General features: G+C 45.6%; 1 protein-coding gene across 1 annotated transcript in view; it reads right to left on the bottom strand.

Moving 5' to 3' along the window:
• The window catches only part of MED12 (mediator complex subunit 12), a gene marked incomplete at its 5' end in the record, with an annotated part of 36,258 nt that overhangs the window by 20,459 nt on the left and 3,147 nt on the right, over positions 1-12,652 (bottom strand). Inside the window, 16 exon segments of the mRNA XM_029085339.1 lie at positions 1-28; positions 287-450; positions 1,248-1,391; positions 1,545-1,663; positions 2,615-2,759; positions 3,019-3,192; positions 3,898-3,978; positions 4,426-4,655; positions 5,288-5,414; positions 5,816-5,947; positions 6,786-6,922; positions 7,376-7,475; positions 7,767-7,913; positions 10,115-10,369; positions 10,906-11,016; positions 11,300-11,475. Coding sequence (XP_028941172.1) covers positions 1-28; positions 287-450; positions 1,248-1,391; positions 1,545-1,663; positions 2,615-2,759; positions 3,019-3,192; positions 3,898-3,978; positions 4,426-4,655; positions 5,288-5,414; positions 5,816-5,947; positions 6,786-6,922; positions 7,376-7,475; positions 7,767-7,913; positions 10,115-10,369; positions 10,906-11,016; positions 11,300-11,475 — 2,270 coding nt within the window.

Genomic DNA, 12,652 nt, shown 5'->3' with positions numbered 1-12,652 from the left:
CATGCCATGTTTCACCACCCCACACAGACTGTACAGAGACAAAAAAAATGCTGCAGCAATACAAAAAGAAAATCTGAAGGAATAACCTCATTACACAGATATCTTCCTGAGCTCACAGCAACAGTGCTCACTGGGTAACATATCCCATCCCCCACAAATTCTGTGCCAGAGGGTTCAACTCACAAAGTCGCTGCCTTGTAGGAAGGACATAGATAGATCCCTGCCCCTTAAAAGTCCCAGAAGATACATTGCTTCCTTCCACACAGTGAGGGGAAGATTCCCTTACCCTTCGAAGACCTGAGCCATCTGGTCCTGGTTCAATATAAGGCAGGAGTGGTAGTGCCGCAGCACAGCCACGATGCACAGGCACAAGCTGGTGGTGTAGCTGCCAACAAGGTCGGAGGATTTCAACAGCAGTTCTGCCTCCACCACGCTCAGTTCATTCAGCAACTGCACCCAATGACAGAAAAACCCTTCAACAGCCACAGGGGTAAGGTATGGTCAGAAATGGAGCAGGCACACTACACCCACAGCCTAGAGAACCTGCCAGGAAAGGGACTGGTAGGCACTTTCTGCCTAGAGATGTACCCCAGGAACAGCTGTCACCCCATACTTAGGCACAATGTCTCCTCAGGCAGTATAAGGGGCTGTCAGTGCTGAGGTATCAGAAGACGACTGGAATATGGCCACAGATAGTAGCAGGCAGCTTGTTGGGTAATCCTGTCCTGCATAAATCTCACTCAGCTTCCTTTTTAAGGCTAACAGCCTCAATTCAGTCAGCAACCATAGCAAGGCTTCAAGAGTCACCTGGCACAGGCTGCAGAAACAGCAACAGGATTTCAGTAAGATCCAGAAGGCAGCCTGTGCTGCCATGTGCCAAGGATCCTTCCAGGGGAGTGAGGTGGGAGAGCTGCCAGAGACAGATGATCCCCTTCTCACTCAGAACAAGGCACTGCTGCACCGAGGGACAGAGATGCAATGCAAGTCCTTTGGAGACAACCCTGAAGCCTCTGGAATAATAATCCTCCAAAAAAACCCCCATGTAAAACTATCTGCCAACCTATCAACCTATTCCTAACAGCTGCACCCCAGGAGCACCACAATGACCACCTAATCTGACCACCTCCATGACACAGGCCAGAGAGTCACCAATGATCCCAGGAGCAGCCCAACTATCACAGCACTGATGTGCCACCTTACAGGCTGATGACCCCTCCCCAGGAGGTGTTGGAGCACCCTGGGCTTACCTGGATGGCAAAGTCGATAAGACCACTGATATTGAGTGAATACTCCATCAAGTCAAATATGAACTGCACATGCTGCACTAGAGGCAGGTGGTACGACATTCCCAAGGCAAAGCTGGTGATCTGTTCCAAGACATTGCGAGATACCTGCAAGTGCAAGATGACACACAAGTACTATCTCCTCCCCTTGCAAGCCCCTCAAGCAGGTCCATCTCCCTTTCCCTCCAGGAAGCTGATCTCAGTAACACAAACAGACGCAGTCAGGGCCCAAGAAGGACAGCAGTCTCGACAGTTTCATACCTGAGAAGTAACTTGGTGCTGATCAAAGTGAGAAAGGTGCTGGAACTTTGCAAAGATGTCTTCAGCTGTTGGGAATGCTTCTGGTTTGCTCTTTTTCCTCTTCTGGCCTTCCTCTCCACCTACCAAAGTTGGGAGGATCAGAAAACAGTATTAGGCTACCTTCCTCATCAGAGGAGGACTAGACATCAGCACCTGCCCCTGCCATACAGCTTAGCCAAAAGAGTCCCAGACCTTAAGATGATAAGCACCATCTTGAATACAAAACAATAAACTACTGAGGAAGGAATTCCAGGAATTCCTAACCTGAGAATGACAGTAGGGTTAACACCTAATTTATCCTAAGTGAAGGTACTCCTTGGAGTGGGAAAATACTCTCTCTCTTGATTTACAGGTACACCGATTCCGTGATGAGAACAGGCATTTTGGATTGGAGATGTTCAGCCTCAAAATTTATTTGGCAGAGCACCCCATCTTTTAAGGAATCATCTTTCTACCACATTTCAAGTTGCCTTTCAGTAATCAGACTAAGAGAGAAAAAAAAAATTGTAGCCAGATTCTGAGCTGATGGAAGTCAGAGGTTTCCTATTGATTTTGACACAGCTATCCAAATTTCTCATCCTATGCATTTAACACGTGCCCTAAGCATAACAGCATGCTACACTTCCTCAAGGTCTTTGCTGAATATGCATAGGCAAAGTCCTTTTTGCTTTTTGTGCAAGGGTCTAAATGCAAGAAGTACAGAAAATAAAATTTAAATAGCCAAAGTTTTATCCAGGGTCTCACTCTGAATCTGATGTGACAATCCTTTTCTGAAGAAAAAGTTCAATTAAACAGATATTGTCGGAAGGAAATTAATTGTCTTACTTGGTTAGTATGTTTGGTGACAGAGTACCAATCCAGACTCTCAGTGACTGATACAGCTTACCAGGCACTGTAGATTATATAAAATCCTTCCACTGTGAGAGTCCAGAAAAAGAAGCCAGCCACTGGACTGGAGAAGCACTCCACATGCTAAGGAGCACTTAAGAGAGCCAGCCACTTAAAAGAGAAGTGGCTCCAACTCTACTAACCTGTCTCGGCAGTGCTCTTTCTGTTCAAGACTTTTAGAATGTCTTTGGTTATTTTCTTGATCGTATGCCGAGCATCATCTCGTTGTTTTCCAACTCCAAAAAGAACTACCAACCGCTGGTTACACTCGTGGCTGCATGACTCCTCCTAGGGAACCAAGGGAGACAACTGCATTAGCAACTAGGAGGCTGCATGCTTTAATCTTGCTTCACATCTGGATCTCTTAAAGGAAGTGGAAAGCTTAATCTCAGAAGTTGCTCTGGGAGTAAGCAAGGAGACATGTGAAGCAGATCACCTCCTGTGACTGCTCTTTGCCCACCCACAGCAGTACTGCAGTGAAACACAGCAGCCTCATGACCAGAGCACAGGGCAGCAGCAGAGCAGGGGTTATGAGCAGGTCTCATACCTGTGGAATAGGAAAGTGTGTTGCATACTGGATGTGCCGAGGCTGGTCATACAGGGATGCTAGCATTCCTTCCACAGACTTATCCTTCAGCAGAGGCTTTGCTTCCTTTTCAGGATCTGGTTTTTCAGGGGAAGGGCTGGCTTTAGATTCACAATGCATTGGAGGAGAAAACATCTAGGGAGACATAAGAACAAGAAAAGGTAGTTAGGGAACACAGCCATGCAACAGCAAAGATTGCTGAAGGAAGGTTCAACTGCTCAGGCCTAAAAAGGAGCAGGAAGAGGGAGGGTAGTGACCAAGGCGATGGCCAGAAATGACTGGAAGAATGTAGGTACTTGGGGATTTTTCAACCACCACAAGTTATTTTTATTACTAAGCACTTCAAAGCATTCTGCAAGCATGAATTATGCCCATAAATATTATGAAGAACTGTAAAACTAAAGAGGTACTGAAGGCCACAAACACAATGACAGCAGACCTGTGTCTTCTCCCAGGTGATCAAGAAAATCCCTGCCAACAGTAACTGGTCACTCCTAGTCTTCTGGTGCTATCATGGTCATCCATTTCCCACTATTTCCCATCCATTTTCAAGCAGTCCACCTCCCACTCTCCCCAAACACTGGGCTGGCAGTGGTCAGAGCATAAAAGATCCCAGGAATGACTGGGACTCACTCTACTCTGATGGCCCCTGACCTGAATAAACATGTTATATGGACCTTTTAACAGTGCCAGCTGCCATACAACCCAGCCAGTTCCAGCATATTGGCTCTACAGTAGAGAGGGAGCACTCACACAAAAGCAAGGCGTGTGCTGTCCCTGGTCCCACTACAACATCCTGATCTACTTCCTGAGTAGCAAGTAGAAAGTGCAGGGACATACCGAAAAGTCTGCCTTCTCCATGTCATCAAAGAGCATGCCAGAGTTGTGGTCGATGTCCATGGGCTCAGAAAGACCTGTGTCCTGGGAACAGACAGAACAATTTTACATCTCAGTGAGGCACCAGGGAACAAGAGAGTATTGGTTTACTACTGCACTCAAGGTCCATGTTGGACAGTGATAGCAATATTCCAACACACCCATGGTGCCTGGCAAGTTGGAGCCTAATACACAGGAAACATCACGGACAGACCTCATGCAGCACCTCAGGACACACTGCTCTGCTCTGAGCAGTGCAAGATTTTCCTTCCTATCTACCACTTCACCTTCTGCAAGCCCTTTCCAGCTACTTAGAACATAGCCTTCTACTTTTGAAACTGACATGCTAAGGAAATAGACTGGGGGAAAGAGAAGCATGAGTCACTGGTATATCTTCCAGCAGGTAAGAGCAAGGAAGCTGCAAAGCTGGTAAACACAGACAAGCACAAGACAGGGACTTGTACAGGAGGGCCACGGTGCTTGGGCTCTCACCTCTAGCTTGATGCCGCTGTTTCCCTCTGTCTCCTTCCTGTCGTGCTCCTCAGCAGGGTCATCAAAGGGTGAGGGCAGGCGAGGTCCGTGAGAATCCATGGCAAGATCACCCCGGGAGATGAGTGTGCACATGTAGATGTTGTGAGAGAAGACATCATGCCGGATCAGCTCACAGAATAGCAGCACCAGGTTAAAGAACTCCACCTTCTCATTTTCCTTCCCAGGATCAGCTGCAAGGACAGCACATGCAGTCAGGGCTATCGGAGGAGTTATGTAACACTGAGCAACACCAGCCACCTAGGGCTCAAGAAAGTGTTTTCAGAGATTTCAACAGTGACTGATACACAGTTCTGAGCAGGGACTAAAAGCAGAAAGCCCAGTTTCAACAGGTGGCATTTAAGTAAGTCAAAAGCTCTCCAGTTAGTCTCACAGACCACAGGCACAGGACTTTAGCCTGGAAGTCCCACTCCTGGGTGCACAGTTGCCTGCATCATTCAGAGCTGTATCCTGTTCCCCTTAATCTATTTGCAATACTTCCACTGAGAGACTATTCCAGAGCTTTGTCACCTAATAGTTAGAAACCTCCCTCTAGTTCTCAGCCTGAATTAATTCCTGATTAGGCTATACTCATTTATTCTTGGCCAATGCTCTGTTAACAGAAGAGCTTCTGCATTATCTCTCTGTCATCTAGCCCTCCAGGCTGCCTTCCCTCCCTCTCCAAGGTATGCTCTGGATTGCAAGGAAGCCAAAGAGAAAATTTAGGTACATCCAAGACCTACACACAAGAGAACAGCACAGAAATTCCAAGCTTGCAAGAGAGGGAAAGCTAGAAACTGGGAGACCACAAGTTCCTATTACATACTTAGCATAGGAGCTTGAGTGTCAAGGAACTGCATAAGGACATCCTGAAAGACAGGAGCGCTGGCTGCTGAGAGTGAGCCTGAGGAGATGGAACCCTTCTCATCCACGACTTCAGAGTCCCCACATCTCTGTAGAAACAGAAAAAAGTAGAGACTGATGTCACAGAGGAGTAACTCACTATCCATAAACCCCAAAAAAGAAGTCTTCAAGGTAATTTTCCTATCTTACACTTATAGGAAAGCCACCACACGAGTTTCTGTAAGCTACTTCACAGTCTCCAAGTATGCCAGTACTTCCACACTGCAATCACCTGTCTTCAAATGTATCCAAGAAACAGGATACACCCCATCCCACAGGCTCATTTATGACCTTCTTTGGGTTAGATGGAGCAAATGCCATAACTAACAGCACCAGTGTTAAGATGCATCGTGCTGTTCAGCCTTTGCCTTTCGGTGTTAGTTAGACAATCGTAGTTAGGTAACTTCTGCTCTCCTTTACTGCTGCTGCCCTTCCAGGAATAAGGACTTACCTCGGCCTCTATCTCTGCTTGACGCTTCTCCAGGAGTTTGGCCACAACCATAGCCCTGTGGCGTCCGGAGCGTTTATAGCTGACAGCCCACTCGCACAGCAAAGCCACCACCGCGTCGTCATCTGGGGAGATCTGTTGAGATAAAAGCACTACAGTGAGAATCTGAGCCAAACAGAGGAGGTGAGCAGTCCTAAAGCCTCAGGTTGGATACAATAGTGAGCCTACTTCTAGTAGAGCACAGCCTGAAGACTGCTACATTCCCTTCTCCCTAACATGGGGGACAGATGTCAAACTAGAGCCTTCCTGCTTTGTCTCTACTTTGCAACATGAGGTGATCCACAGCCCTTGACAAATCTCCAGGTTGGCTTTGCTTCAGAAAATGATCTCTCTTCCAGCAGCACATCTATGGAGTGCTAATCTTAGAGCACAGAGTGAAATACAGCTTCCTGATAGCATCATACAAAGCATGCAAACTACCAGTCCTGCAGCCCACTTCCAGAAACCAATGCGCTATTGGTTGCACTACAGCCCTACACATCATAAATACGTCACTTCCCAGGACACAAGGAACTTGAACTGTGAGCTCCCAGACTCCCAGGAAGCAGCTGCCAGCCCAGAATTTGACACAGCTAGCACTTACTTCTCTCAGACACATAACATGTCTTTATCATCAATCTGCTATCCAGAATGATGTCTTCCATCAGGAGACTCTCCTCAGTTAGCTGTGTGGATTCTCTCAAGCTTACATGTATTTGTTAGCATTGAATTTCTAGATCACAGACTCCTCATTCTCACTTTAGTACCTCCCTAACTCAAAGCTGCACAAAATCCTTTTCAATAGAGATCACATCTCTTGGCCAAAGGCCACAACCTAGTCAGCTTTCCACAGACACAGGACAGTAACTGGGGAATATAAACAAGAACACAGCCACATCCAAGACCAGGGCCCAGCAGCCAAGTCCCAAGGTACCTCATGACTGTCTTTGGTTGGACCCAGACCAAATATCCTGTTATACAAGGAATCCAAAGAGTTGCTGAAGTCAGATCTTTCAAAGCTGTGACTGTCCAGAACTTCTAAAGTGTGCAAGACACGGCCAATAGTGAAACCTAGAAGAAAACGGAGGAGAGAGATGTGTATTTGACAACTGGTACAACAGACTCTGGAGCAAAAGTTTCTTTGAGCTCATTGCTCAAGATACTGCCTAAGGAAAGCTCTATCAGTCAGAGAAGGGTCCATCTAGCTTAGTATCCTGACTCTCACAGCGGCCAACAGTAGATGTTAGGGGAAAGCATCAGAACATGGTACGTATATGAGAGTACAGTTCTCCAGTACACATTTCCAGCTGCCAGTAACAGAAACTCCCCCTACACCTGGGGAAACAGACCCCTGCAAGATTTTGCACTGGAAAGAAAAAGTGTCATTTGTTTTTTTTTTTCCACTGCTGACAGTAAACATCAACAGCAGCAAACAGGAAAAATCAAAGAAAATAGTCAGACAGGAAGTTTCTCAGGGTAACACATGGAACAGGGGGAAAGAAACTTTAACCTACAGCAAGTTACCTGCTGTGGTTTCCTGGCACTTGTCAAATGACCAGCGAACCTCCACAGCCTGGCCACGTTCCTTTATCTGCTGCTCAATTTCACGCAGCTTTGCCCGAACCTAAAAGCAATGGATTTGGGTGAACATACAAAAAGATGCCTTAGAAGTGCTGTGTACAAAATCATCAGAAAGCAAGGAGCACGACAGCAGTTCTACTCAAGGTTAGATTTTGCCTGTCTTCCAAGGACACCACTGCCTTGCTTATAGCAGAACAGGAGCAGTTAATTCCTTGGGAGTGAGACAGCACCTCCAGCTCTGCTTATCACACAACATGAAAAGAAAATCCTGAAAGAGCTCAGATACAGCTATTATCCTGGACCACAAGAGCTCCCTTTTTTGAGGGCTGCTCACCTGCTGTGTAAAGGCTGAATTCCCTCCTGGCATGGGCAAGTTGGATGGGGCTATAGGCAGGTGGTCCAGTGGAGAGCCAGTCTTTATCCTGCTATCAGTCAATGAGTAATGCCACACAAGGGCACTTGGGCAACACAAAATTGTACTCTGCAACAGACAGAAAAGTCAGTATCATTGAGCAAATCAAGGTCAAAATAATTAAGTTAGATTACTTTCTACAGAAATAACCACTCTTTTATCCTACCTCCCAAGCATTCATCATCCTGTATTTATATTTACTATTTTGAGATTTTTTGTTGTTGTTGTTCTAAGCTATGAAAGAGTCTTTGTGCTAAAGACCATACTGGAGTAGAAAGAAGGAAAATAATATTTTTACTGCACTGAGTTTCCTGCCCCAGGTATGCTTAGGAAGTCAAGACCAGAGTTCCACATTATCCAAAAGCAGCAATACACCACTGCAGAGCTCCCTTCTGCTTCCAAACAGAACTTATTTTCTACAACTCACACCATCAAGGCACAATCCAACACTCATGGTCCAGGAGCAGCATTTACATTAGTGACTTACAGCCCTCATGGACAGTGAAGTGTGAGAAGAAATAGGAGCCAACAGACCCAAACTCCTTACACTATACCATTTAATAATTATGATTATAATTATTATAATTATTAGAGATGCATTTTCATTCTTTTATGATCTTGTACAGACACCCCCACACACACAGAGACAAAACTTCACTGAATGATTCCTAGGATACACCCCTACAGCTTCTGGCTCACAAGGAGCCAGATGTTAAGACAGACAACCAAGGCTGTTTTAAACATCTTCAAACCAAAGAATCCATCATATCTCAAGAACACTTGAGCAAAGGTTAATTATGTGCATTGTTAGAAATGCTTGTTTTCAGTCTGACTCTACCCAGCTCCAACTTCCAACCACTAGATCTTACTCTGCTTTAGCCTTATCTAATCTCTGCAGATGAGAAGATCTGTGTATCTTCTATCAGAAGAGCTGAGACATACTAAAAAAGATCAGACCACCGTTAACCAATTTGAACTTTTTAAGCAGGTTTGTGTTCAAACCCTAAATCAGCCAAATCTTTGAGGTGTGTATGCTCATGTCTTTTTCTCTAAAGTAAGCTCCCCAAAGGATTTTTATATTTAAAAAGACAAGTTTTAACACATAGAAACCAGAAAAGAATGCTAAACTTTTTAAACTGAAAGCGACCAAGAAAGACTTAATAGGAATACAAGGTGTTATTTATAACCCCTGCGTTGCTCTCTAGCCCTTGCAGACAGACCCTTACTTCTAGCCAACTATACTCTAGGAATTTTCTTTCTACCCTGTTTGTGAGAGTTGGCTAGCTGCTTCTTGATCCTGTCAGGGCTCCTTGATCTCAAGTGTCTCTCTTGAGCTGCAGGTTCCCAAGCTCTGTGCTCTCATCCTCTCCACCTTCTGCTCCATCCTGCACTCTCTGGAAGCTCCTCTGCTTTAATGGGCTCCTTTCCTCTCCTGGAAGGTGCAATCTTCACTCCTTCTGCAGGGACCAACCTGACCTAGTCACTCTCCTCTTGAAGGAGAAAAACATAACCATGAAAACACACACTGGACAGAACTCATGTATCTCCCTCCGACAAAAGGACAGTATGGACTGAGTCCCACGGTGACAAAACAGCATTTGCCCTTCAAGAATCTACCAGTAAGGCTTCAGCAACCTTGCCCATTAATAGCAAGGTAAGGTTTCATCAATTCCAAGTATAAAGATTATGAATTTAGAGTCATTCTTCTTCATAGCCTGCTCCCACTCTTGAGGAGAGCGGTCTGCCTAAACCATTAAACTTCTTCCATAAGGAAGTGGGAGGAGTTGGTGTTTGTGTGTGCTGGTGGTCTGCATTTTTTGTTTGTTTTGTTTTGTTCTGAGGGAGTGGGTTTTTCAGATGAGGTGCTGTTTGTTTTTAAGAGTGCACAAAATTACAAAGCTCTCTTTCATTTCTGGTCTCATTTCCTTTCCTAGATGACAACCTGTTACTGACATACACAAGATAAATAACTTTCTCATCCTCTTCTCTGCAAAGTTTTCCAAGCCATCTGAGGCACCTGTGAATAGAGCAAAAGGCTCTATTCCAACCCACTTTTCTTGTGCAAGTCTCTCAAGGGCACTGCTACAGCACTGATGCCTGGTATGAAAGCTCTGTAACACGTCAGCAAAGATCTACCCTTTGACAATCATGGTTTGATATTTCTGTACTCAGGAAGTTGCTGACTCAGACTGTAATGATTTTTCTGTGATGGCAAACAATATACACTCTTCTTGCTGACCCCACTATCACCAGCCACTACTGAAACCTACCTGGAGGATGCAGCTGAGTCCATATACCACTGGTCGGTGCTGGGAGCACAGCAGTAAGTCGCTGAAAGGGCTGGGAGGAGGATTCCCTGCAGCTGGCTGAGGGGTGGGAGTTGAAGGGAGAGCGTTCCCTGTCTGGGCAGACAGTATGTGGGGTGGGTGGCCACCAGCACCATCCAGCTGCATAGCAAGCCTGCGGGTGCAGAAGTAGGCCAGACGTCTGGACAGGTAGGCAGACTGCACAAACTCTCCAGAGTACTGTAGGGAAGAGGGAGAGGGGAAAATGTCCTCGTTACAAGCAACACAAGAGAAACCCTTGATCATCCCAAAATAGTATATTGTGTGGCACTTCCTTGTAGAGACAGCCCCTTTTTACAGAGAGCTCCTTAGCATTACCCATCATCCACTGGCTACTAAGCATGAGAATAACCCTTTAAATGCTCTATGGCAGGGACTTCATGTATCAAAATGCACCCACTCCCAGTCTTCCCAGGGCTTTGAAGATCCGCCCAGAATCTGTTGCAACAGAAAGAAGTAAAAGCAGTTTCCATGTAGTGGTGCACAATGAGTCCAACTATCACAGCTATGACATGGGCAGGGATTACCACGTCCAGTGCAGGGAAACAAGAGAGAGCAGGACTAAAAAGGTATCCTTGCATAAGAACGAGGCTCAGAGGGACATTCCCTCGTGTTTCCAGTGCAAAATAGCTCATCATCCCTTAGGTGACAGGAAGGGGACTGAGAACAGCAGAAGTCAGTGCTCTCATGAAGCAAACCAGGTACATGTTACTGACCCGCAGCAGCAGAGGTAGGAGCATTTTCAGAAATTCATCTTCTCCTGACCGTATCTTCTCAAAGCACTCGAGGACCCACGTCAGGAATTCATGCCGGTCCAGCATGCCATCCTGCACACAGATAAAGGCAGAGCAAACAGACAAAAGCTGAAGCAATATCCATTAAGGACAGGCAGAGCAGCAGCAGCTGCTCGCTTTCTAACAGTGGAAATAACTCTAGAAGTTTCCACAGTTCTGTACTGTCCCTGTTCTACTACTGAGCTCAAAACCACAACCAGTCCTAAGGGTCTGTTCACAGAAAGAGAATATTCTGCAAAAATAAACCACTTTGCATCCGCTTCCCCTAACCCTCCTCTGCTACACATCCACCCAGCAGCCCTCTCCAGTCCCTCACCTGGAACATGAACATAGCTAGTTTCTCATTGTAGTCCCACTGCTTCAAAGCTTGTTCCACCTCTTGGGGCATTGGCCCAGATGGTGAACCACAGCCTGGCCCTGGAAGCTGTCTATAGAACTCCGCAATTTTCTGCAGCTGCTCTGACAGGTACTTGGTGATGATCTGCGTCCATTCTGGAGAAGAGGAAACAGGTTAGCAACGAGTGCCGTGGTAAACAGAAGCAGGGAAGAACCAGGCTGGTGCACAGGTGGAAACCCAAAACAGTTCCTGCCATTTGAAAAGGACAGAAAGACAAAGAAAGAAAAGTAAGTGCCACAATATTAGCTTTGCTTCTGGCCTGGGGGTGGTAGGAAGGAAAAAGGCATCCACAGAAATAGGGAACGAGGGGAAAAACGTCTGTGTTTGAGGGCAAAGTTACTTTGTACAAGGAAAGTTGGGAAGAAAGATTCCTCAACTGCAGTTGTTGAGAATCAGCAGGTGGAGAGATGAGGCTTCCCAGCAGGCAGCAGTGTTAGGCCAGCCTGGTTTAGCATCCTCAGTAATCTGACAGAGAGTGGAAACACTGGAAACACTTCAACTCTGAACTTATTCTTAATTTCTTTCAGATATCGCTGTAAAGCCACAATCAATGATTTTTAAAAATAACTGTTTTTACTAAAACCTAACTGTATAAGAGACAAACTCAGTGCACAAAGTGACACACAATTACACTCCTCTGCGACAATGCAGATGGCAAAACCCAAGGCAGAATAAGCAAGAATGCAAAACAAAAAGCACTTACAGAGCCAGCAGGAGGACAAATACTCAAAGAACAGGAAATAAATGGAGTAAGTATATCTAACAAACCAATCAACCTCCAGAAATAGAGCTCAGACACCTATGTAAATTTATACCAAATATAAACAAGGGTGAAAAAAAAAAAAAATCCATGGACTTCAGCTGCCAATAATGCTTTTCAAAGGAGTGTGCTCAGGTTCTGCCATCACAGCCATACAAACCAGAAGACAGCCAGGGGAACTTTCCTAAACCACAGCAATCTGGAGCAGGCCAGGATGCAAAGGTTGTTAGATTTGGGATCCAGTAAGGTTTAATGAAATTGAAAACACAAACAGGGAATAATATACTGTAATTCTCTGGGAAAAGTACTTACTTGAGAAGCAGCTAATCAGTCATCGCTAAATTATAATGTTTACAGTCTTTATAGGGTAGTTAAAAAAACAGGTTACACTGCAGAAGAACACAGCAGAACTTAACGGGGAGGAATGAGAGGTCAGCTCTCAGGAAGTATTTGTGGCTGCCAAGACTAATTTTTCAACAGTGTGCTCTCACAGGTGGGCCCTGTTGTTTCAG

This window comes from Antrostomus carolinensis, unplaced genomic scaffold (genome assembly GCF_000700745.2).
Source record: "Antrostomus carolinensis isolate BGI_N321 unplaced genomic scaffold, ASM70074v2 scaffold31866, whole genome shotgun sequence".
Classification (NCBI taxonomy): domain Eukaryota; kingdom Metazoa; phylum Chordata; class Aves; order Caprimulgiformes; family Caprimulgidae; genus Antrostomus; species Antrostomus carolinensis.
Note: the sequence above shows the minus strand (reverse complement) of the source record. Positions and strands in the feature narration are given on the sequence as shown.